The sequence below is a fragment of the Pristiophorus japonicus genome, chromosome 6 (genome assembly GCF_044704955.1).
Source record: "Pristiophorus japonicus isolate sPriJap1 chromosome 6, sPriJap1.hap1, whole genome shotgun sequence".
Classification (NCBI taxonomy): Eukaryota; Metazoa; Chordata; class Chondrichthyes; family Pristiophoridae; genus Pristiophorus; species Pristiophorus japonicus.
This window is the reverse complement of record NC_091982.1, coordinates 243,429,832-243,456,943: the sequence shown is the minus strand read 5'-3', so window position 1 is coordinate 243,456,943 and position 27,112 is coordinate 243,429,832. Positions and strand designations below refer to the sequence as shown.

The window sequence follows — 27,112 nt, the reverse complement described above, 5'->3', positions numbered from 1 at the left end:
TCCATCCCTCTCGCAATGTTCCTCCATTGAATTAGATCATGGCCGATCTGCACCTCTGCTCCATTGACCCACAGAGATTGGAAGGAAATATATTTCATAATTTATTATTAAAGTGTTAATTGCATGTCGATATCACTCCGATTATTAATTAACTCGTTTAGACTCTGTAACTCAAAGGTTCCCATATCCCTCAATACCCTTCCCCAACAAAGATCTAACGATTCCAGTCTCGAAAATTTCAATTGACCCCCAGTACCTACAGCCATTTGGGGGAGAGAGTTCCAGAATTTCACTGCCCTTTGTGTGAAAAAGTGTTCCCTAATTTCACTCCTGAATGGCCTGGCTCTAATATTAAGGTTATGCCCCCTTGTTCTGGACTACCCTCACCAAAGGAAATAGTTTCTCTGTATCTACCCTATCGAATCCCTTTATGATTTTGAAGACCTCAATTAAATCGGCCCTCAACCTACTAGACTCAAGGGAACACAAGCCAAGTTTATGCAGCCTGTCCTCGCAACTGAATGCTTTAAGCCCCTGTATAATTCTGTGTTTAGGTTTATAACCTGTCCAGTCAACCTTTGTCGATAACTTCAGGCAGTTAACAGCAGTGATTACCTGTATGGAGACCTCATTTCAAAATGCCTGTCCTAATAACAGTGGGGAGGGAGTAGGTTAATAATATTAAAGCATTAACGTTATTAATCTTGCTTATTCAGCACTAGTCTGGAACTCACATAGCTGAGTGTTAATCATTGTAAATGTACAGTGATGAACTTTGGCCAGTTCCAGTTAGTTACGAATGGCTCTTCAGCTACTTGAGTTTTAGACCATTGCTGAGTGATCAAGGTTCGAGGCAGGATAAAAGCTGACGAGATTCAGCACGCACTAAATCAGTATTGCTCCAAAACCATTTGTTTGTGGTAGTAACGAGATCAGCTCTGATTGCATGAGAAATAAATGATTTAGAGATGTAATAATGGGAATTGATACTGTTTTTCTTAATTATTTATCACTATGTGTGATTTTGTACCCTCCTATTTGACCTACTCTGATCTGAGTATTTTTTGGTTTTGAGAGCATAGGGTAAAGCATTTTGGTGCTGGAGAATCAAACGCCTTCTATTCACACACCCAACTCCAGCATCAATCATGCCCAGGTCAGCTTTGCCTCAGCCTATCTGCTGCTGAAACCCTCATCCATGCCTTTGTCACGTTCAGACTTGACTAATCCAATGTTCTCCTGACCGGCCTCCCATGCTAGCACCCTCAGTAAACTTCAGCTCATCCAAAACTCTGCTGCCCGTATCCAATCCCGCAACAAGTCCCGTTCACCCATCACACTTGGCCTCGCTGACTGACATTGACCCCCAACACCTCAAATTTAAAATTCTCATCCTGCTGTTTAAATCCTGCAAAGTGTCACCCCTCCCTATACTTTTACATCGTTGCTGGGCGTGGATATTCCAATGATACGGACATGCTGTATTGTTGGGGGGGGCGTGGATATTCCAAAGATACGGACATGCTGCATTGTTGGGGATCGTGGATATTCCAATGATACGGACATGCTGCATTGTTGGGGGGCATGGATATTCCAATGATACGGACATGCTGCATTGTTGGGGGGTGTGGATATTCCAATGATACGGACATGCTGCATTGTTGGTGGGTGTGGATATTCCAATGATACGGACATGCTGCATTGTTGGGGGGCATGGATATTCCAATGATGAGGGACATGCCCATTCCTACTTGCTCCTTGAGAAGGTGGTGGTGAGCCGCCTTCTTGAACCACTGCAGTCCGTGTGGTGAAGGTGCTCTCACAGTGCTGTTAGATAGGGATTTCCAGGATTTTACCCAGCGACAATGGAACAGAGAAACAGGAGTAGGTCATTGATCCCTTCGAGCCTGCTCTGCCCTACAATGAAATCATGACTGATCTGCGACGCAGCTCCATATACCCGCCTTTGACCCATATCCCTCAATGCCTTTGGTTAACGATAAGCTATAAATCATCAATTTAAAATAAACTATTGATCTAGCATCCATTGCCGTTTATGGAAGAGAGTTCCAAACTTCTACCACGCTTTGTGTGTTGAAATGTTTCCTAATTTCACTCCTGAAAGGTCAGGCTCTAATTTTTAGACTCTGCCCCCTAGTCCTAGACTCCCCAACCAGCGGGAATAGTTTCTCTCTATCTACCCTACCTGTTCCCCTTAATATCCTGAAAACTTCGATCCGATCACCCCTTAACCGTCTAAATTTCAAGAATTACAATCCTAATTTGTGTAATCTCGCCTCGTAATTTAACCCTTGAAGTTTGGGTATCATTCTGGTAAACCTACGCTGCACTCCCTCCAAGGCCAATATATCCATCCTAATGTTTGGTGCCCAGAATTGCTCACAATACTCCGAGTGTGGTCTAAACAGTGTTTAGTATTGCTGCAGTATAACTTCTGCCCCTTGTATTCCAGTCCTCTAGCTATACAGGCCAACATTCCATTCGCCTTTTTGATTCCGGCATGAACTGTTGGGCCGAATGGCCTGTTTCTGTGCAGTATATACTAAGTAATTATTTTCTGTACTTGATCATTAAACTTTATGGCAAACGAGCCAAAGGTGGGCAGCAGAAATACTACAACGACACCCTCAAAGTCTCCCTGATAAAGTATGATTTCCCCACTGACACATGGGAGCCCCTGGCCCAAGACTGCCCTAAGTGGAGGAAGTGCATCTGAGAGGGAGCTGAGTACCTCGAGTTTCAACGCCGAGAGCATGCAGAAATCAAGCACAGGCAGTGGAAAGAGCGTGCGGCAAACCAATCCCACCCATCCCTTCCCTCAACGACTATCTGTCCCACCTGTGGCAGAATCTGTGGCTCTCGTATTGGACTGTTCAGCCACCAAATAACTCACTTCAGGAGTGGAAGCAAGTCTTCCTCGATTCCGAGGGACTGCCTATGATGATAATGATGGTCATATGATCAAGGGTCCTGCACCCAGCACCACGCAGGTCATTCACTTCATACACTCTTTCAAAAGTGACTCTGGTATCTATTAGCAATCAAAATATGTCTTCACTCTAACACTGATCTGTATTGCCAATGGAAGCAACGGGACTTACCCTGTATGTCAATGGAGTTTAATCTGACCTGTCCCCCCACCCCATGACCTGTGCATGCCCTTTGGTTTGCTGTGAGTTGGCAGCTCAGAGCTGACGATTGTACTCCGAGTACCGTGACCCCATCAGAATGGAGATGGAACTCTTCGTCTCTGCTCAGGATCTCTTTACAGCAGCACCTTTCAACTTGAAGGGCCGAATGGCCTGGTTCCGTGCTGTGGTATTCTATCATTCCATAAATTTGAACAATATTGGCAACACTCCATGAAGATCCCATTCATCCCAGGCCATTGCCGTTCATGATATAAGTGTCAGCTGTGGCTCAGTAGGTCGCATTGAGTCAGAAGGTTATGGGTTCAAGTCCCACAATCCAGACTGACACTCGAGTGTAGTGATGAGGGATTGCTGTATTTTGGATGAGACGTCAGAGTCCTTGTCTGCCCTCTCAGGTAGATATAAAAAAAGATCCCACGGCATTATTTCAAAGAAGAGCAGGGGAGTTTTCTCTAGCGTCCTGGCCAATTCAATACTTATCCTTCAATCTGGTCACTTATCACATTGCTGTTTGTGGGAGCTTGCTGTGCGCAAATTGGCAGCCGCGTTTCCCACATTACAACAGTGACTGCACTTCAAAAATGCTGTAAAGTGCTTTGGGACGTCATGGGGCCGTGAAAGGCGCTATAGAAATTTATTTTAGCCTACCTTCTATATCCTGGGGAATCAATTGTGGTCTTTGTGTATAAAGACATTGTACATGTGAGGGGGAAGCCTTCCTCCGGACTGTATCCATAGAAAAACAGGGACACGTGGAGGATAATCGGACGGGAGTAGTTCGCATGCCCAGTGACGAGCATACTCTATTTTGCGGCTATTTAAATGAATTGAAATGCAATTCTCCCCATTCCATTTCTCTCAGTATCCTCTGCCATAGCTCCCTTGGTAGTCTCTGAACATACGATTCTTTACGCCCAAGTGCTGCAAATCTGTCCCGTTCCTATTGAACGTAACAGGATTCTTGCTATAGCTAAAGGCTGGAAAAAGCTCACCTCTCCTCCTCTAACTCTAATCAGTCAGTAATAGGCGCACACAGTCACACCCTCACACTCACAACGGTCACACTGACACACACTCACAACTCATACTCACAAACTCACACACACACTCACAAATTCTCACACACACACACCTCACACACACACTCACATCTCATACTCACAAACTCACACACACTCACAAATTCTCCCACACACACACACACACCTCACACACACACACTCACATCTCATACTCACAAACGCACACACTCACACACTTCACACTCAAATTCTCCCACACACACTCACACACTCCTCACACTCATACACACACCTCACACACACTCACATCTCATACTCACAAACACACACTCACACACTTCACACACTCAAATTCTCCCACACACACACTCACACCTCACACACTCACACACCCACTCCTCACACTCATACACACACCTCACACTCACTCACAACCACACACTCACATCTCATAGCACAAACTCACACACTAACACATTCACAAATTCTCCCACACACACTCGCACCTCACACTCATACGCACACACCTCACACACCCACACACCCACTCCTCACTCATACACACACCTCACACTCACACATACACTCACATAGACGCTCACATACACACACTCACATTAACACACATTCTCACAAACACATGCACACAGATACCCACACAGACTGACACTCACTCACAGACAAGAGAGGAATTATCTCTCTCCTACATCGCAGCCTGATTAAATCGAGTTGATCGGCACCTCTCTGTTTGCTAAGAACCAGCTGTAGATAGGGGGCGGCGCTTTCCGCGGCGGGAGGCGCCTGTCAGCTAAATAGGGAGGATCCAGGTGAGAGAGAGCGAGTGCCTGCCCCGGCTACTGTCTTTTTATCACCTGGGATTCTTCGCAGTCGGGGATGGGGAAGAGCAGCGCGGACGGGGAATCACGAAAGGTAAGAGGGAAAGACGGTTACATCAGCACCGAGCCAAGCTGTCCCCGGGCTCTGTCTCACCGACACTGGGTGCCGGTGACATGTGCGGAAGTTTATACATTTCAGAGGGAAATCAACGAAACTGACCGGGTGAAACTGACTGTGCCACATCACTTCACTCAGTCATTGCCCGGCTGGCACCGGCTCTCCAGCACTCGCTCGTTCCCTCCCTGGGGTTAGGATATGTATTTCTCATGGTTCCACTGAACTGGAATAAAATAACTTGCATTTATATAGCGCCTTTTTCGCCTTCAGCAGTGGCTCAGTGGGCAGCACACTCGCCTCTCGGGCAGAAGGTTGTGAGTTCAAGTCCCACTCCAGGGACTTGAGCACAAAAAATAATCTAGGCTGACACTCCCAGTGCAGTGCTGAGGGGAGTGCTGCACTGTCGGAGGTGCCGTCTTTCGGAGGAGACGTTACCCGAGGTTCTGCTCTCTCAGGTAGATGTAAAAGATCCCACGGCACTATTTCAAAGACGAGCAGGGGAGTTATCCTTCAGCTAAACAAACAGTTTATTTTGTCATTATCAATTGCTGCTTGTTGTGCGCAAATTGGCTGTTGCATTTCCTACATTAAAATGACTCCATTTCAAAAAGACTTCATTGGCTGTGTAGAACATTGGGTTGTTTGGTGGTTGTGAAAAGCGCTATATAAATGCAAGTCTTTCTTTCAGGACCGCCCAAAGCACTTTACAGCCAATGAAGTACTTTTTTTTGAAGTGTAGTCACTATTGTAAGGTAGGAAACACGACAGCCAAAATTGCACACTGCAAGATCCCATAAGCAGCAATGTGATAATGACCGGATCATCTGGTTGAGGGATAAATATTGGCCCAGGACACCGGGATAACTCCCCTGCTCTTCTTGGAAATATTGGCAGTGGGATCTTTTACCTCCACCTGAGAGAGCAGAAGAAAAAACGTTTTAACGCAGCGAGTGGTTAGGATCTGGAATACACTGCCTGGAAGGGTTGGTGGAGGCAGACTCAATCACTGCTTTCAAAAGGCAATTGCATAAGTACCTGAAAGAAAAAAAATTGCAGGGCTACAGGGAAAGGGCGGGGGAGTGGGACGAGCTGAGAGCCGGCATGGGTTCGATGGGCTGAATGGCCTTCTTCCATGCTGTAACTATTCTATGATACTATGATGGGGCCTCATCTGAAAAACGGCACCTCCAACAATATTTACAGGGAGTCCCCGGGAGTGTATCAGTATTTACGGGGGTCGCTGGGATTGGGTCAGTATTTACAGGGGGTCCCAGGCAGCGAGTCAATATTGACAGGGAGACCCTGGGAGTGTGTCAGTATTTACAAGGGTTCCCCGGGAGTGTGTCAGTATTTACAGGGGTTCCCTGGGAATGTGTCAGTATTTACAGTGGTCCCTGGGAGTGTGTCAGTATTTACAGGGAGTCCCTGGGAGTGTGTCAGTATTTACAGGGGTTCACCAGGAGTGTGTCAGTATTTACAGGTGTTTTCTGTGAGTGGGTCAGTATTTACAGGGGGTCCCTGGGAGTGAGTCAGTATTTACAGGGAGTCCCTGGGAGTGTGTCAGTATTTACAGGTGGCCCCCAGGAGTGTGTCAGTATTTAGAGGGATTTTCCATGAGTGAGTCGGTATTTACAGGGGGTCCCTTGGAGTGAGTCAGTATTTACAGGGAGTCCCTGGGAGTGTGTCAGTATTTATAGATGGTCCCTGGGTGTGTGTCAGTATTTACAGGGAGTCCCTTGGGGTGTGTCAGTATTTACAGGGGTTCCCCGGGAGTGTGTCAGTATTTACAAGTGGTCTCTGCAAGTGGGTCAGTATTTACAGGGGGTCCCTGGTAGTGAGTCAGTATTTAGAGGGAGTCCCTGGGAGTGTGTCAGTATTTACAGGTAGTCCAAGGGAGTGTGTCAGTATTTAGAGGGATTACCGTGAGTGAGTCGGTATTTACAGGGGATCCCAGGGACCGAGTCAGTATTTATAGGGGGTCCCCATGAGTGAGTCATTATTGCAGGGGTCCCTGGGAGTGTGTCAGTATTTACAGGGGGTCCCTGTGAGTGAGTCAGTATTTACAGGGGTCCCCGGGAATGTGTCAGTATTTACAGGGGGTCCCTATGAGTGAGTCGGTAATTACAGAGGGTCCCCGGGAGTGTGTCAGTATTTAGAGGGATTCCCCATGAGTGAGTCAGTATTTACAGGGGTCCCCGGGAGTGAGTTGGTATTTACAGGGGTCCCCGGGAATGAGTCAGTATTGCAGGGGTCCTGATTTCTTTGTGAACTCTTCAGGATATCAGTGCCTAGTTTGAAAACATTTGATGCACGAATACTTTTTTATAAATCCCTTCCCATTATCAGTTATCCCGCACACAACCCCCCCTCACCCCGCTGAAGGTGCTGACACGTTCGTTAGATAAAGGTCTCATGGAGTTGCCAGCCCTCTGACACCTCACCCAGACAGGCTGCATTGATTGGCTGTGGGGGAGGAGGGATTATTTCAACCGAGCACCGATTGCGCCATCACCCAATGACGGTACTAGCCCAGCTGTTACCCAGCCTGAGATCTGTAAACTCAACAAGGAAACAATCACGGACTTTCCTAGAATCATTTGGTACGGCATAATCTCCAGTGGGATTATCTTTTAATTCATTCTCGGCATGATGGGGTCGCTGGCAAGGCCGGCATTTATTGTCTATCCCTTATTGCCCTTGAGAATGTGGTGGTAAGTCTTCTTCATGAACCGCTGCAGTCCGTGTGGTGAAGGTGCTCCCACAGTGCTGTCAGGGAAGGATTTCCAGGATTTTGACCCAGCGATGATGAAGGAACGGCCGATATATTTCCAAGTCACGATAGTGTGTGACTTACAGGTGGTGGTGTGCCCATGCACCTGCCGCCCTTGTCTTTCTAGGCGGTAGAGGTCATGGGTTTGGAAGGTACTGTATGGCAGAGCAGGCACGAAGGAATGTATGGCCCATACTTGCTTCTATTTCTTTTGTACTTATATTTCTATGGAAAGTCATTCATTTACTGGAACCAACAACTGGTTTAACCTATAGCTAAAATATTTGTGCTTCCTGTTGAACCTGATTTGAAAAAGCTATTATCATAGAAACATAGGAACATAGAAATTTACAGCGCAGAAGGAGACCAATCCGGCCCATCGTGTCCGCGCCTGCCGACAAAGCGCCACATGACTCCTGGTCAACAGCCCTAACGTTTATAAACAAATAAGCAGAGGCTTTTATAAGAAAATATTCGTGACTCATCTGGTATGTTGATGACAGCCCTTGCTAATAATTTGATAATTTCTTATGCAACTAGTTATATTTGAAGTCTGTTGCTGTGTTGGCAAACGAGGCACGCAGCAAGATCCTATTCGTGGTCATAATGTACACAACCAGATAAATCTGTTTCTGCTGTATTGATTGATGGAGGAATGTCCAAAGCAGGTATCCCCAGACAGATTAGTGCCCTCTCAGTACTGTGGTGAGCAGCCATCCTAGATTACAGGGCTGGATTTTACACATAGCACCACTGGCAGTGAGACCCACCTACCGATGGTGCATGTTGGAAAATAAGGGACTGACTGTCCGACTGTTCACAGTGATGGTCAGAACACCATTCGGATTTCAGGGGGTGAGGCTTCGCCTCTCATATCCCCCTCCCTTTCCCTCCCCCCATCACCCTTCTCCTCCCCTTCCCTCCACCCCTCCCGTTCCCTCCCTTCATCCCCCTCCTATTTCCATCTGCCTCCTATTCCCATCTCCCTCCCCCTCCCATCCCCATCTCCCTTCTAGTTCCCTCCCATTCCCTCCCCATCCTCCTCACCTTCCTTCCCCACTCCCATCCCGATCCCCCTCCTATCGCCAGCCCCCTCCTTTCCCTCTCCCCTTCCACCCCCATTCCCCTCTCATCCCCTCCCCATCCTCCTTCCCTCCCATCCCGATTCCCATCCCATCCCGATCCCCCTCCTATCCCCCTCACATCCCCCTCCCCTCACCCCTTCCATCCCCATCCCTCCCATTCCTCTCCCCTTCCCTCCCATCCTCCTCTTCCCTCCTATCCCTTCCTCTCCTATTCCGTTTCCATCACCCTCCTATCCCCATCCCCCTCCCCTTCCCTCCCATCCCCCTGGACTTCCCTCCATTCCCCTTTCCCTTACCTCCCAACCCCCTTACTTCCCTTTCCCTCAACTCCTGTCCCCTCCCCCTCCTCCTCCCACCTCCCAATTCCCCTCCTCCTTCTCGTCTTCCCATTACCCTCCCATCCTCTCCCCTTCCCTGCTCCATTCCCCTCCTCTCTTCCCCTCCCATTCCCTCCCCTTCCTCCCCCTCATTCCTAGCATCCCCGCCCCTTCCACCCACTTGCCCCTCACCTCCCGCCGGTGGCGATGACCATGTTGGTGACAGATTCTCGGGTTTCGGAGCCGTGTGTCTTTAACTAACGGTCTCCTGTTATTCTCTTTCAGCAGCTGACAGGAGTTCTGCTTCTCTCTGTCTTCACAGCAGTGCTCGGCTCGCTACAGTTTGGTTATGGACTCGGAGTCATCAACGCACCCCAGGAGGTAAGATGTCTCATTGCCACGTAAACCCATTGTGGTGAATCGCTGCCTCTCTCCTTCCCCCATAGCCCACAGATAAATGTCCGATGAAAACAAAGTCTTGCATTTCTACAGCACCTTTCATGACCTCAGGACGCTTTGTCCCAAAGCGCTTTGCAGACAGTGAAGTACTTTTTGAAGTGTAATCACTGTTGTAATATAGGAAACGCGTCAGCCAATCTGCGCACAACAAGCTCCCACAAACAGAAACAAGCTTATGACCAGATAATATGGTTTTTAGTGATATTGGTTGAGGGATAAATATTGGCCAAGACACCACCAACAACAGCAACTTATATTTATATAGCGCCTTTAAAGTAAGATGAGTCACGGAAGCAATTATCAAACACAATTTGACACCAAGCCACATAAGGAGATATCAGGTCATATGACCAAAAGCTTGGTCAATGAGGTAGGTTTTAAGGAGGAGAGAGAAATAGAGAGGCGGAGAGGTTTTGAAAGGGAATTCCAGAGCTTGGAGCCCAGGCAGCTGAAGGCACGGCCGCCAATGGTGGAGCAATTATTAATAGGGGATATGCAAGAGGCCTGAATTGGAGGAGTGCAGAGATCTCGGGGGGGGGGGGGGTTGTGGGGCTGGAGGAGGTGAGAGAGATAGGGAGGGGGTGAGGCCATGGAGGGGATTTGAAAACAAGGATTTTTTAGGTGAGGTGTTGACGGACTGGTTAAGAACTTCCTTGCTTTTCTTCAAAATAGCACCATGGTATCTCTGACATCCACCTGAGAGGGTAGACTGGGTCCTCAGTTTAATGTCTCATCGAAAAGACGGCACCTCTGACAGTGCAGCGCTCCCTCAGCACTGCACTGGAGTGTCAGCCTAGATTCTGTGCTCAAGTCCCTGGAGCGGGGTCTCAAAATCACGACCTTCTGACTCAGAGGCGAGAGTGCGACCCACTGAGACACAGCTGATGGCTTTTTCATGAAAGGTGTAGAACTATTTACATTTTTGTGGTTTGCTCTCAGTGAGCAGAAATGGATGCAGTGACCTTTGGTCACTCGGGGATGAAGCGAGGAGTGGCAATGCCAGCTGCTGTTTAGTTATTGTGAAAGGAATTGTTTACAAGCTGCCCTGCGACTAATTTACAGTGAAGAAGTCTGAGCTTGGTTCCATTCTCCATTGTCGGCTCATGAAAACAAATTCTACCCCAAGGCTTACAGAGGAACACAAGGAACATAGGAACAGGAGGAGGCTATTCAGTTTCTTACATACGTGTGCTAGCTGGGTGGGTAGCACCCTTGCCCCTACGTCAGACAGTCGTGGGTTCGAGACTCACTCCAGAGACTTAAGCATAAACTTCAGGGCAGTGCTGAGGGAGTGCTGCACTGTCGGAGGTGCTGTCTTTTGGATGAGGCATTAAACCGAGACCCTGCCTGTTCTCTCAGGAGAACGCAAAAGATCCCATGGCGCACTTTTACAGAAGAACAGATGAGTTCCCGGGCCAATATTTGTCCCTCCACCAACATCACTAAAATAGTTACTTGCTGTGCAAAAATTGGCTGCCGCATTTCCTACATTATGATGTGACCACACTTTTAAAACAAAGTACTTAATTGGCTGTAAAATGCTTTGGGGGCGAAATTGGCCCTTAGCCCCTTCCGGGGCCGGGACTTGTAGCGCCCGGTGCGAAATTGCCCTTACCGCCCCTGAAAGGAAGTGGAGCTCAATCTCCCACACTCCACTTCCTTTGGGGGCGGTAACCAGAGCACGACTGGGGCGGGGAGTCAAGCGCATGCTCCACATAGCGCTGACGCGCTTCAATGCCCTTCACCTTCGATTAAAGGGGAAGGCCACTGAGCAGTCCGCCCGGCCTCTGACGACCGCTACTGGACCATCAGGGCAGCATGCGACCGGGCCAGCAGCCCGGCACCCAGAACAGAGTGCCGGGCTGCACGATGGCAGCTCGGACCACGCTAGGGCCACCATCATCGAGCCAACTCGAGGGTCGGCCGACATAAAAAGATGGCGGCCCGGGGAGCAGGCCTTTCCCTTTAAGCACCGCCCCGAGAATGGATGTCGGCCAGTCTCACAGCCCGCGGGGCAATTTCTCCACGGGGCATTAAGGGGTCGATACGGGGCGGTGAGTGGTCCGGGGCACTAATCGCGGGCAGGAAGTCCCGCCCTGACTCGGTTACCGTCCCCATGTCAGTGACTAAAAGGGGACCCCATCGGTGGCTGATAGAGTTCTTTCAGAGTGTTTTTGTCTAGAACATAGAGCTAGCTTATACACACAGTAGTGAGCCTCACTGCCACATATTCCACTGGCTGTTGCAACCAGGAACTGGAGTTACTCAAACACTTCCCATTGTTGCTGGCTCCCCCCTTTAATCACAATCTAACTCATACACCAGTTGTGTTTGCCTTGTAGCAACCGAGGTTGGGATAGATTTAGAAATTATATAGTATTCTTTGACGTGTGCTAATATTCCTTATGGTGGCCACCTCTGCTCTTCCTAATGGAATTTATGCCTTTCTTGAAGGTGTGGAGTACGGCACACAATCGCACTCCATGACTAATGTTGGAATAACTGAGGGTGAAACTTAAAACACCCGGGATACTTAGTAGAGTCAACCCATAAACATTTCCAGTGAATGCAGAGTCACATTATTCGAAAGAAGACCAGGGGAGTTTTTTCTGATGTCCTGGGCCAACATTTAGCCCTCAACTAAAAACAGAAAAAACCCAGATTATCTGGACATTATCTTATTGCTGTTTGCTGCGTGCAAATTGGCTGCTGAGTTTCCTACATTACAATATTGGCGACACTTCAAAAAGTACTTCATTGGCTGTAAAGCGCCTTGGGATGTCCTGAGGTGGTGAAAGATGCTATATAAATATAAGTTCTATTGTTCTTCCTTGAACTATCCCTGTGGTACATGAAGGGCACCATGACTAGTAGAGCTTGGTCTCCAGTCATCTTGGTTAATCCTTGCCACTGGATCAAGACCTAGCTCTGTCAAGCCCGTGTAGTGGCTGGTGTGCAACGGCCACCCCATGTTAAAAGAATCCATGCACAGGCATCTTCCACCCTTCAGTATGTAGTTAGAATGTCAGGTCCCTCATTGAAACACCTGTAAACTCATCCCTGTTTGGCGTGGAAGCAGGTCATCCTCGATACGAGGGGCTGCCTAATACTAATACTATGACCAAACTAATGTATTTATCAAAAAAATCATCATTTTCATCATGTGGGCTACACTGGCAAGGCTGGCCTTTATTTCCCATCCCTAGTTAAAGAAAGAAAGACTTGCATTTATATAGTGCCTTTCACGACCACCAGACATCTCAAAGTGCTTCACAGCCAATTAAATACTTTTGGAATGTATTCACTGTTGTAATGAGTGTACAGACAATGAAGTATTTTTGGAGTGTAGACACTGGTTGCCCTTGAGAAGGTGGTGATGGGTCTTCTCCTTGAACCGCTGCAGTCCGTGTGGTGAAGGTGCTCCCACAGTACTGTTAGGCAGGAAGTTCCAGAATTTTGACCCAGCGACAATGAAGGAACGGCGATATATTTCCAAATCAGGATGGTGTCTATGACTCAGAGGGGAACTTGGAGGTGATGGTAATTTCCAATGCACCTACTGCCATTGTCCCACTGGGTGGTGGCGGTCTCGGGTTTGGAAGGTGCTGCCCGAGAAATCTTGGCGAGTAGCTGCATTAATCGAGAAGCATCAGTTCCCAATAATGTCACTGTGACATGGAATGACTCGTCTTTTCCCCCACAGATCAGGGAAAAAAAGCTTCAGTGATTGAAGACATTCTGTACTTAGGGTAACTGTGGCTTTCCCATCCTATCCAGATTATCGAGACGCATTATGCTCATATCCTCAATATTGGCGAGAACGAGACCATGGCTGGGAATCTCACACAAGCAACCAAGCCACCTAAGCACCGGACAATCGTAATTTACTGGACTCTATCGGTCTCCATCTTCTGCATTGGTGGAATGTTCTCCTCCTTCTTTGTTGGATATCTAGCGGACAAGCTGGGCAGGTATGGAATTAGATCAAGTCCCATTGGCTGAGCTGGGAAGATATGGAGAAAGACCAGGCCAGCATTTGCCTGAGCAGGACCAGAATAAACCAACTATAAGTGTGACCCTCTTTCCTAAACTACCCATGACTACCTCCCCTAGAGATGACAGCACTCAAAACGATATAATATATTTTAAAATGGATGCTCAAACTGGCCTTAGCACATCTGAGCAAGGGAGGGGGTGAAATCTTTAGCCTGGGTTCCTGTTCCTCATTGCTGAGCCTTGCTTGAAAGTGAGCGTGTCAAGGGTGGACAAGATCGGGTTTGGGTGAGATGTTTCTGTGGTTGAATAGCCAGTAAAACACTCATTGCCTTGGTTCCTTTGTGAAGAATAGGACCTTGTCAGAGATCAAAGAGGAGATTTGAACCAGGACATAGAGGGATGGATGAAAAATGGAATGTTAGAAACATTTAGGTTTGTTTTCAATCTTTATTGTCATATCAGATCATAAGCAACTTATGTTTATTACATGCGTCAGCTGTGGCTCAGTGGGTTGCAGAATCACCTCTGAGTCAGAAGGTTGTGGGTTCAAACCCCACTCCAGGAGCTTGAGCACATAAAAAATCTAGGCCGGCTCTCCAGTGCAATGCTGAGGGAGCGCTGCACTGTAGGAAGTGCATTCTTTTGGATGAGACTTTAAACCGCGGCCCGTTCTGCCCTCTCAGGTGGATGTAAAAGATCCCATGGCACTATTTCGAGAAGAGCATGGGAGTTCTCCCCGGTGTTCTTGTTATGTATGTAATATTTCGATAGACTGAATACTGTAAACTAACACATGTACAAACCTGGCTCTGCTTTATTCGGGCCCAAAGTGATTACATTACATGATGGCTTGCCTTTTATATCTGGGCCACATCGCCCAATGACCTCCGACAGTGGCACCAACCTGGTGACTAGTAACCCCAAGCATACATACACGACAGTTCTGGCCAATATTTATCCCTCAATCAACATAACAAAAACAGATGATCTGGTCATTATCACGTTGCTGTTTGTGGGAGCTTGCTGTGTGTAAGTTGGTTACTGCATTTCCCACATTACAACAGTGACTACATTCTAAAAGTCGCTCTGAGATGCCCAATGGTCATGAAATGTGCTATATAAATCCAAGTCTTTCTTTTTTTATATAGCACTATAAACTGAAAAATTTGTCATCGGCCAGCAATTACGGTTGCCCATTAACACAAAACCAGTGGGCAACGGCTATGGGTTTTATGGGTACCCAGTGTAAAATGGCGTATCGTGGAGGCCAACTAATGTCCCTACAGGATTGGTCAGCACTAATTTTAGATCTCAAGTAGATGTGCCTGACCTTCTCCCTTGGTAAAGCTGCCTCCAAGAAGCTTAGTTGCTTTTTTCATATGAAGGTATCAGCTGTGGCTTGGTGGGTAGCACTCTCACCTCGGGGTCAGAAGTTGGTGGGTTCAAGACCCATTCCAGAAACTTGATCACAAAATCTAGGCTGGCCCTCCAGCGCAGCACTGAGGGATTGCTACACTGTCGAAGGTGCCCTACTAGGTGGATGTAAAAGATTCCATGGAACTAGTTCGCCTGAAGTCCTGCCTATATTTATCCTCAACCAACATCACTATCTAAAACTCAGGCAAGGAAAAATTTGCATGGCTATGGGGAAAGGGCAGGGAAGTGGGTCTAATTGTATAGCACTTTCAAAGAACCGGCACAGGCATGGTGGGATGAATTGCCTTCTTCTGGGCTCTATAATTCTATTTGGTCATTTGTTTCATTGCTATTTGTGGGAGCTTGTTGTGCGCAACTTACGTTTCCTACATTACAACAGTGACTACACTTCAACGAGTACTTCATCGGCTGTGAAGCACATCCAGAGATTGTGAAAAGTATTCTATAAATGCAAGTCCTTTCTTTCAAAAGCATTTTCCTTCAGCATCTCTTAACTCTCTAAGTCCAAGACTTGAATATTGTTGATGCTCGATCAATTGTTAATTTTAAATCGGAGATCGATAGCTTTTGCTAACCAACGGTCTTAAGGGATATGGGCCAAAAAGTATATGGAGTTCGGCTGCAGATCAGCCATGACCTAGATCAATGGCCTACTCCTGTTCCTATCTTCTTATGCTTCCACATCTGGGGAGACTCCGCTATCGTTTTCTAAAAAAACCTTGACTGGATAAGAAGAAAAGGCTAGTTATCCAATAGGCAATTCCTTTCACCTCCCCAAACTCTAATACTGGGAAGTTCCTCATGTATTCTCCCGATCCACTGGCGTAACATCAGTGGAAGATTGGCGCAAAATCCGCTTACACGTCTATCCAGGAGTTTTGAGAAACTTCTGTCGAAATTCAGGAGACCCCCGAGAAAATTCCCAGCCTATTACTGTTAACATCACAATCGCTTTTTCTGTTTTATTGGCACTAGAATGGCCTACACTGCTCGGAACTTCTCACTCATATTCCTTCTGCGATCTAAATAGACCATCCTAGTCATTACTAGCTCTCGGTATCCTCATTATGATGAGATTCTTCCTAGGTGACCGTGCCTTCTGTTGCCCGGGCTCTAAGCTCTGGAACTCCCTGCCTAAACCTCTCCACCTCTCTATCCTTCTTCAAGATGCTCCTTAAAACATTTGACCAAGCTTTTGGTCACCTGTTCTAATTTCTACTTATGCGGCTCGGTGTCAAGTATTTATCTCATAATACTCTGGAGGCTGAAGGGAGACCTGATTGAGGTATACAAAATAATGAGGGGCCTGGATAGAATGGATAGGAAGGACCTGTTTCCCTTGGCAGGGGAATCAACAACTAGGGGGCATAGATTTAAAGTAATTGGGGGGAGGTTTAGAGGAGATATGAGGGGGAAATCTCTTCACCCAGAGGGTGGTGGGGGTCTGGAACTCACTGCCTGAAAGGGTGGCAGAGGCAGAAACCCTCACCACATTTAAAAAGTACTTGGATGTGCACTTAAAGTGCCGTAATCTACAGGGCTACGGACCAAGAGCTGGAAAGTGGGATTAGGCTGGATAGCTCTTGGTCGGCCGGCGCGGATGCGATGGGCTGAAATGGCCTCCTTCCGAGCTGTAAATTTCTATGATTCTACTCCTGTGAAGCACCTTCGGACGTTTCACTATGTTAAAGGTGCTATATAAATACAGGTTGTTGTTGTTGTTGTAGGACCCCATTTCAGTGGAGCTTCCTCAATCTTCCCTTTCCTCCCACAATCTACAGACATTTACATTCTAAAACTTGGTGTCAACTCACAACTCGTTTTTGATTTAACTTGTTTTATCTGCTTGTCTTTTCTAACCTTCAGTTGTTTGCCTAGAGGGGAGATTTGACAGAGGTGTTCAAAATATGAGGGGTTTTGATAGACTAAATAAGGAGAAACTGTTTCCAGTGGCAGGAGGTTCGTTAACCAGAGGGCACAGATTTATGATAATTGGCAAAAAACGGCAGGGGATAAATGAGAATTTTTTTTACGCAGCGAGTTGTTATGATCTGAAATGCGTTGCGTGAAAGGGCGGTGGAAGCAGATTCAAAAGTAACTTTCGAAAGGAAATTGGATAAATACCTGAAGGGGAAACATTTGCGGGGCTATGGGGAAAGAGCGCAGGAGTGGGACTAATTGGAGAGCTCTTTCCTACATTACAACAGTGACTACACTCCAAAAGTACTTCATTGGCTGTAAAATGCTTTGAGATGTCGGGTGGTCGTGAAAGGCGTTTTGTTACAAATCACTCCATGGCCTTGCCCCTCCCTATTTCTGCAACCACCTGTGACAGAGACTGTAATTCCCATATTGAACTGTTCAGTCACCTAAGAACTCACTTTTAGAATGGAAGCAAATCTTCCTCGATTTCGAGGGACTGCCTATGATGAAACTTTTTCAGCCTCACAACCCTACAACATGTCTGTGCTCCTCAAATTCTGCGCTCTTGAACATCCCTCATTATAACTGCTCAACCATTGGTGGCCGTGCCTTCAGCTGTTTGGGCCCTAAGCTCTGGAACTCCCTCCCTAAACCTCTCCACCTCGCTACTTCTCTTTCCTCCTTTAAGACGCTCCTTAAAACTTACCTTTTTAAACAAGCTTTTTGTCATCTGCCTTAATTTCTTCTTTTGTGGCTCGGTATTAAATTTATCTGTTTTGCCTTGTAACACTGCTGTGAAGCGTCTTGGTACGTTTTACTACATTAAAGGTGCTATATAAATAAAAGTTATTATTATAATAAATCCAAGTCTTTCTTTCTTTCAAGGAGCTGGCACAGGATGGGCCACATGGTCTCATTCTGTGTTGTATGGTTTGATGAAAGGCTTGAGGTGCAGGACAACCTTGCATTATTGGCCTTTTACCAAAGTTTTGCCAATTAAAAATGGGCCACCTCATCTCACCACATTAATGGGAGTGCAATATTCTCCCTGCAAAGGGACTGTATGAAAAGGGTTCCATTAAAAGAAGTAACTTCAACATGTAATTCTCATTCCAGACTGAAGGCTATGCTGGCTGTGAATACCCTGGCGATAATTGGCGCTCTCCTAATGGGACTGGCCAAAATGGGCCCATCGTACATATTCGTCATCGCAGGAAGGGCAGTCACTGGAGTTTACTGTGGTAAAGTAGAAACACTTATGGCCATTTTTTCCCCCCCCGTGACGAGTTACCTCAGCAATTCCTCAGTCACCTCTAAAGATGTCCTCACAATCTCCAACACCAATTGGTGCTGAGCTGTTACGAGGAGAGTGCCGTGGATCCAGAGGAAGTGTCAGTTTTCCCTGGAGCTGTGACATTGCTATTTTCACCTTGAGCCCGATCGAATGACTTGGCTGCTAGCGAGGGGGAAAAAACTCAGGCATTAAACTGTGCAAGCCCCTGTAGAGTTAAACCGAGAGTGAAAAGGAAAGTTTCTCGTCTCCGAGTTCCTCGAGGGCGGGAGCAGAGCAAATGAACCTTGAGGAGTTTAGCTTAATTCGCCAAAACCGCTGGATTTTCATTTCTGTCGATCTCAATGGGGGCGGCGGAGCGGTTATGTAACTGGGGGCCGATCTGCAATGCCAGTGTTATGCCGTGGGTGTTTATTTGAAAACCTACCTCACTGTGCAGTCAGGAGAGGAGAGGAGAAAAGAAGATTTGTGAGGACGAGTCTGTTTGTCCCAGACATCCTTTGTAATCTAATGCAAAAGCAAAATATGACGGCTGCTGGAATCTGTAATAAAACCAGAAAATGCTGGAAATCTCAGCGGTTCAGGCAGCATCGGTGGAGAGAAACAGAGTTAACGTTTCAGGCCCGCTGAGATTTCCAGCATTTTCTGGTTGTATATCCTTTGCAACCTGTCAGATTGTCGATGCGACCAGCTAGGACATTGCCAATGCAGCGATAGGTTGAGAGTGGGGATCGTGACCTCGCGTTGATGTTGACCGTGGCATGGCCTTCATTTAAAGGATCCTTCAGCTTGTGGGTGCCATTGTTGTTTGCATGCTTCACGGAAAACCAACCAGGCTCTCGTTCAACCCCCTTCTAGGGCTGTCTACAGGATTGGTGCCCATGTACATCGGGGAGATCTCACCCACCAGTTTGCGAGGGGCCCTGGGCACTATTCACCAACTGGCTATTGTCACCGGTATCCTCGTCAGCCAGGTACAGCATTTCAATACACACCCACCATGGGATTCGAACAACAGCAACAGCGCTCATCAAGATTGATTGACCAGTTCACCCAACTTTAACTTAAAACCCCACAGTCCCCACTGACCATGAGAAGTTAATCAATAAAATCTTGCTTTTTGTTTTATTAATTCTCGGGATGTGGGTGTCGTTGGCAAGGTTGGCATTTATTGCCTGTCCCCAGTTGCCCTTGAGAAGGTGGTGGGAGTTATTTAATTGTCATCGAATCAGACAGCACAGAAGGAGACCCATCGTGCCTGTGCCAGTTACCTCTAACGTTGGACTTTTTATTTTATTTATTCACGGGATGTGGGCATCACTGGCAAGGCCAGTATTTAATGCCCATCCCTAATTGCCCTTAACAGAGTGGCTTGTTGGCCCATTTTAGAGGGCAGTTAAGTGTCAACCACATTGCTGTGGGTCTGGAGTCACATATAGGCCAGACCGGGTAAGGGCAGCAGATTTCCTTCCTTAAAGGACATTAGTGAACCAGATGGGTTGTTACAACAGTCAATACATGATCACCCTCACTGATACTAGCTTTTTATTCCAGATTTATTTAATTAACTGAATTTAAATTCCCCAGCTACCGTGGTGGGATTTGAACTCACGTCCCCGGATCATTAGTCCAAGTCTCTGGGTTACCAGTCCAGTAACATAACCAGTATGCTACCGTTCCCAAATTGATGAGTATGGTCTGACATCCAGTCACGTTTTTGAACCGTGAGGTTTTATTTTAAGGGGCAGGTGGGTGCAGAAGGCGGGGGAGGGGGAATTGCCCAATCCATGTGTACCGAATGATGTGCCACTGAGCCAGGTGGAGCAGAAAGGTCCCAGTTACCATCCCAGAACTCTGCTCGGTTACCTGATGTTGGATAGGGTGGTAAGACAATCGGCCGCAGCATCTCCTGGGAGAGGAAGTGGGCAAACCAGCCAGGATTGCTGATCTTCATCCATGGGAGTTCTTCCCGGTGTCTTGGAGCCGATATTTATCCCGCAACCAACGTCACTAAAAAAACAGATTATCTGGTCATTTATCTCATTGCTTGCTGTGGGCAAATTGGCTGCCACATACCCTGCATTACAACAGTGACTACACTCCAAAAGTACTTCATTGGCTGTGAAGCATTTTGGGATGCCCAGAGGTGAAGCAAGGCGCTATATAAATGCAAATTATTTTCTTTTTTTTGTTTCTTTCTCCTGCTAGGTGATTGGTTTGAATTTCCTGCTGGGTAACGATCGGTTCTGGCCTTTGCTTCTGGGCCTGTCAGGTGCGCCGGCCATTCTGCAGACCATCCTGCTCCCCTTCTGCCCCGAGAGTCCTCGCTACCTCTACATAAAACTCGGCAAAGAAGAAGCAGCAAGGAAGAGTGAGTGAACGACGAGCATGGGGCGAAATGACAAAAGCGCGTGGCTTCATCTCCGGAGCCCAGGGTCCAAACCCAGCCCGAGGACCACCGATTAATCCCAGTGCCAGTACCAAGGGAGTGGTGCATTTCCTTAAACCCAGGCCACGTCCGCTCTCTCAGGTGGAGGCAAAAGGTCCCACAGCCACTATTTCGAAGTAGAGCCCAGGGAGTTCTCTCACTACCTATCCCTCAAACAGCAGCGCTAAAAATAGATGATCAGGTCATTATCACATTGCTGTTCGTGGGATCTTGCTGTGTGCAAATTGGCTGCCATGTTTCCCTACATTACAACAGTGTGGGCACTTCAATACAAGCTTCATTGGCTGTGAAGCACTTTGGGCGTTCTGAGGTCATGAAAGGCACTGTAGAAGTTCTGTCTCTCTTTTTCTTTCTTAGTAACAGTACAATTTAGAACTGAACGTTAGATGTCAATAATGGGAGATCACCCCATAACCCCCCACAACACCTCCAAGCCCCCAAAAGCGGACATTGACCGAGAGTAGGGCGGCGGGGGTGGGGGGGGGGGCAAATGAGCCAAAGATCCGGTTCTGGGTCATTGTCCGTAGACCCCTGGTGAGGTGCTCTCCATCCTGAGGCAACATTCCACCGGTTACTGCCGAGACTATGGTGCTTTGTCCAAGTTGACCCTTGACCCTTCTTTTACGAGTCCACACTCCTGTTTGGAGCCTCTAGCGCCTGAAGTGTTTATGGGAAATTCGGACGTACATTGTGCACTGTTTCAAGGCAAGTGTGTGCTTGACTTTTCAATCTATTAACACAAATTGCTCTTCTCCACAAGAGTTTTACTTTGCAACTCCGGATTGGTGATGGTGACCATGGTGATGACATGGATCCGGGTTGAGAGAGTACATTCAGGGTGCGTCACAGTAACAGGGCAGTGTTTGTGATTAGTCACTGGCACCTCTGACGAGCCGTGTTCTTAGCTCTGATTGGCAGAGCACGAGGGCTTGTCAAAGGCAGAGCAGAGGTGGGGCGAAAGCAGACTGTGTCTGGGTCTGTGGGTCATTGTGTGTGTGTATGTGGATCTGTGTCTGTAGGTCTATGTTTGTGTCTGTGTGTGGATCTGTGCATGATGGGTCTGTGACTCTGTGCGTGTGCCTTTGTGAGCCTGTGGAACTGTGTGCCTGGGTCTGTGGGTCTCTCAGTGTGTGTGTTAACCTGTGTGTGTGTTTGTGTGTATGTGTATGTCAGTGTGTGTGCCTGATCTGTGTGTGTGTAGGTCTCTCAGTGTGTATGCGTCTGTGTTTCTATGTGTACATTTGTAAAGATCAATCAATATGAACCCAGTTAGGTAAAAAGTCTTTCCTAATGTGGAGCATTAATTGTTTACAGGACCGGAAGTGAATTTAACACTTGCTAATTGAAAGGATTAATTAAATGCGTCACCTCAGGGCGAGAACTCCACCTTGTACAGGAGACTCTGATTTCAGGAACTTATTTTGTAAGAACTCGGTTGAGCTGTTTATCTGTAAATCAGAGCGGTGACCCAGGAGACTGCATTCCCCGACCTCACCCTGCCAGCGGGGTCCCCTTATGCAGCGAGCAGCTTCGCTGCCTGAGTTTCCAAGACCCACTTTCGCCAACTGCTGTTCTCCACGAGAACTGCCGACCCGTGAAGATACCCGAAAAGTTTGAAATCATGTTAAAGAAAAGCTAGTTACACCAATCGGAATCTCCCTCCCTCCTGAGGTTTCAGTTCCAGACTCGTCTATTCCAACGCTTTCCTGACCGGCCTCCCATCTCGCAACTTCCGTGAACATCAGCTCATTCAATGCTCGGCTGCCCGCAACCGAACTCACACCAGGTCTCGCTCACCCATCACCCCCTGTGCTCGCTGACCGTGTCCTAACTCACACCAGGTCTCGCTCACCCATCACCCCCTGTGCTCGCTGACCGTGTCCTAACTCACACCAGGTCTCGCTCACCCATCACCCCCTGTGCTCGCTGACCGTGTCCTAACTCACACCAGGTCTCTCTCACCCATCACCCCCTGTGCTCACTGCCCATGTCCTAACTCACACCCAGTCCCACTCACCCATCACCCCCTGTGCTCGTTGACCGTGTCCTAACTCACACCAGGTCTCGCTCACCCATCACCCACTGTGCTCGCTGACCATGTCCTAACTCACACCAGGTCTCGCTTACCCATCACCCCCTGTGCTCGCTGACTGTGTCCTAACTCACACCCAGTCCCACTCACCCATCACCCCCTGTGCTCACTGCCCGTGTCCTAACTCACACCAGGTCTCGCTCACCCATCACCACTGAGCTCCTGGTCCGGCAACGCCTTGATTTTAAAATTCTCATCCCGGTTTTCAAATCCCTCCGTGGCCTCATCCCTCGCTACCTCTGTAACCTCCTCCAGCCCTACCACCCTCCGAGATCTCTGCCCTTCTCCAATCCTGGGCTCTTGCGCATCCCAGATTTCCATTGTTCCTCTATTGGCGGCCGTGCCTTCAGCTGCTTGGGCCCCAAGCTCTGGAATTCCCTCCCTGGACCTCTCCGCCTCTCTATCTCTCTGTGCCTCCTTTAAGACGCTCCATAAAAGCTACCTGACCTGTCCTAATAGCTCATGTGGCTTGGTGTCAAATTCAGTCTGCTTAGCGTTCCTGGGAAGCGCCTTGGCAAGTTTTACTATGTTAAAGGCGCTATATAAATGCAAATTGCTTATTGCTCAGAGCTGTGTATCCGTACCCGTATCGAGATTGCCCGCTCCTCTGCGCCTTACCCTCGTGTATTATCTGAATGGTGACAGATTAGGAAAAGGGGAGGTACGACGAGACCTGGGTGTCATGGTACATCAGTCATTGAAGGTTGGCGTGCAGGTACAGCAGGCGGTTAAGAAAGCAAATGGCATGTTGGCCTTCATAGCAAGGGGATTTGAGTACAGGGGCAGGGAGGTGTTGCTACAGTTGTACAGGGCCTTGGTGAGGCCACACCTGGAGTATTGTGTACAGTTTTGCTCTCCTAACTTGAGGAAGGACATTTTTGCTATTGAGGGAGTGCAGCGAAGGTTCACCAGACTGATTCCCGGGATGGCGGGACTGACATATCAAGAAAGACTGGATCAACTGGGCTTGTATTCACTGGAGTTCAGAAGAATGAGAGGGGATCTCATAGAAACGTTTAAAATTCTGACGGGTTTCGACAGGTTAGATGCAGGAAGAATGTTCCCAATGTTGGGGAAGTCCAGAACCAGGGGTCACAGTCTAAGGATAAGGGGTAAGCCATTTAGGACCGAGATGAGGAGAAACTTCTTCACCCAGAGAGTGGTGAACCTGTGGAATTCTCTACCACAGAAAGTTGTTGAGGCCAATTCATTAAATATATTCAAAAAGGAGTTAGATGTAGTCCTTACTACTAGGGGGATCAAGGGGTATGGCGAGAAAGCAGGAATGGGGTACTGAAGTTGCATGTTCAGCCATGAACTCATTGAATGGCGGTGCAGGCTCGAAGAGCCGAATGGCCTATTCCTGCACCTATTTTCTATGTTTCTATGTGTCTTATTGTGTGATTCTGTTGGAGGGGAGGAGGGAGCAGAGGGCAGGAGGGTCGTGTACGGGTGGGGGGGGGGGGGGAACGGACGGTGCGGGGTTTGTGGGAATGGCCCTCTGGCTCGGCTGTCACATAGAGCAGGACACTCCCAGTTACCATACCAACTCAGTCAGTTGATGTTTATTTTGGGGGTGGGGGGAGGAGAGTAAGACAGTCGGCCTCAGTGCATTCTGGGATAGGGAGTGGGCAAAATAAGCCAGGAGTCCCACTCTTGATCGCGTTCCTGCTGGGAAGTGCATGGTGTGGGGATGTCAAATGGGGAAGGAGGGGGGGAAGTGGGTACGGGTACACTCGGTGTCAAATTCTGTCCGGTTATCACTCCCGTGAAGCACCTTGTGGCGTTTTACTACGATAAAGGAGCTATATAAACACAAGTTGTTGTTGTTGTTGTCCCCGATGTGATGCCCCATGAGGTTGAATATTCTGCACCCCCCCCCCTAGACCTACTTGAAGAGTGGTTATTTGGGTGAGGGCGCAGAGGGCTGCTGGCTCCCGTGGAACTGTACGGCAACGTGAGTCAGCACCCTCGGGAGGCAGGGAGGGGAGAGAGTGGGGAAGAACAAACTGGTTGGGGCAGGAGAGAGATGGCGGGAGGGACTTGAACAAGCAGAGAAACAGCTCAGGGCATCGTCTGAGTATTGATTAATGACAATCAGCCCCTAACAATCGATTAACACAAATTGCTCTTCTCCACAAGAGTTTTAATTTGCAACTTTAAATCCGGAGTGGTGATGGTGACCATGGCGATGACATGGATCCGGGTTGAGAGAATACATTCAGGGTGCGTCACAGTAACAGGGCAGTGTTGGTGATTAGTCACCGGCACCTCTGACAAGCTGTGATCTTAGCTCGATTGGCAGAGGACGGGGGCTTGTCAAAGGCAGAGCAGAGGTGGGGCAAAAATGTGGTTAATCTGGTGTGTGTTAATCTGGATGCATTTGTGAGTGCATGTGTGTGTATGCCTCTGTGTGCACATGTATATGCGAACACACACTTGCATTGATCAATCCAGGTGAACCCAGATAGGTGCGAAGCCTTTTCTGATGGGGAGCATCAACTGAACCAGGGCAGAAAGTGAAGCAATACTTCTTAAATGAAATAATTAATTCACAAAAGGGTAAACTTAAAAGGATAAAGTGAAATTATAGAAAGAACTTGCATTTGCCACTGAAGCACTTTTGAAGTGTAGTCACTGTTATAGTATTGGCAAACCAATTTGCACATATCAAGATCCCACAAACACAAAATAAACAACTCATTGAGCTCTTTTCGTGATCTTGATTGAGGGATAAATATTGGTCCCCAGATACCGGGGATAACTCCCCTGCTCTTCTGCGAAATATTGCCATGGGATCTTTTACGAACACCTGAGAGAGCAGACGAGGTCTCGGTTTAAGGTCTCACCCAAAAGACGGCACCTATGACAGTGCAGCGCTCCCTCAATACTACACTGGGAGAGTCAGCTGGATTATATACTCAAGTCTCTGGGGTAGGATGAGAGGGTTGTCCGATGAGGAAAGATTGAGTAGATCGGGCTTATATTCTCTGGAGTTTCAAAAAATGAAAGATGATTTAATTGAAACACACAAGATTCTGAGGGGGATTAACAGGGTAGACAGGGAGCAGGCTCAAGAGGCCAAATGGCCTACTCCAGCTCCTATTTCTTATGCTGAGAGGCTGTTTCCCCTGGTTGGAGAGTCTAGAACTAGGGGGCATAGTCTCAAGATAAAGCGTCAGACTTTAAAACTGAGATGAGGAAGAATTTCTTCACTCAGAGGGTTTTGAATCTTTGGAATTCTCTGCCCCAAAGAGCTGTGGATGCTCAGTCGTTGAGTATATTCAAGGCTGGGATAGATAGATTTTTGAGCACTAAGGGAATCAAGGAATATGGGGATAGTGCAGGAAAGTAGAGTTGAGGTCAGCTATGATCTTATTGAATGGTGGAGCTGGCTCGAGGGGCTGTATGGCCTACTCCTGCTCCTAATCCTTATGAACCCACAGCCTTCTGACTAAGAGGCAAGAAGTGCTACTAACTGAGTGGACGGATTTGCAGGTTGATTTACATGACGTGAACATTTCCATGGCCGTGAAAATCTTTCTCCCATTCAATAGGGGGGTTAATCCTGTACAGCGGGAGGGTTTTATGGGCTCAAGTATCCTGATGAATGTTACCCAGAATTTCGAGCCGGACTGCCCCAAGCAGGGTTTGAACCCAGTGACTTTCCTACTCAGACACAGCAATGGAATCTTCTTTTTCTTAGGCAGTCCCTCGGAGTTGAGGATGACTTGCTTCCACACAAATATGAGTTCTCAGGTGACTGATGAGTCCAATGCAGGACCTACAGTCTCTGTTACAGGTGGGGCAGATGGTGGTTGAAGGGACGGATGGGTGGGGTGCTTGGGTTGTCATGCGCTCCGTCCGCTGTTTACACTTGGCTTCCGCTTGCTCCCATTGAGCTAAAGGCTCCCTGCCTGGCTGTGTAGCATTCTTTAGTACTCATAAAAATGTGACACATGCTAACCTGTCTTTGATTGTCACAGATGCTGACGTACCTGCTCTGTACGTCCAGCTTTTCCAGTTTGTATTTGTATAAGGAAAGAGCATCAGCTCAGAATAGACTGAACTAAAAGCAGAAAACCCTGGAGATAATCATCAGGTCAGGCAGCATCCATGGAGACAGAAGCAGAGTTAACGCTTC

At 47.8% G+C, this 27,112-nt stretch overlaps 1 protein-coding gene across 1 annotated transcript in view; it reads left to right on the top strand.

Annotated features, from left to right (window-relative positions):
* Positions 1-5,089: 5,089 nt before the first annotated feature.
* slc2a2 (solute carrier family 2 member 2) overlaps positions 5,090-27,112 on the top strand; it is a 36,590-nt gene continuing 14,567 nt past the window's right edge. Inside the window, exons 1-6 of the mRNA XM_070883768.1 lie at positions 5,090-5,125; positions 9,607-9,702; positions 13,558-13,751; positions 18,253-18,377; positions 19,286-19,401; positions 20,636-20,798. Coding sequence (XP_070739869.1) covers positions 5,090-5,125; positions 9,607-9,702; positions 13,558-13,751; positions 18,253-18,377; positions 19,286-19,401; positions 20,636-20,798 — 730 coding nt within the window. The remainder of the gene's footprint in view (positions 5,126-9,606; positions 9,703-13,557; positions 13,752-18,252; positions 18,378-19,285; positions 19,402-20,635; positions 20,799-27,112) is intronic.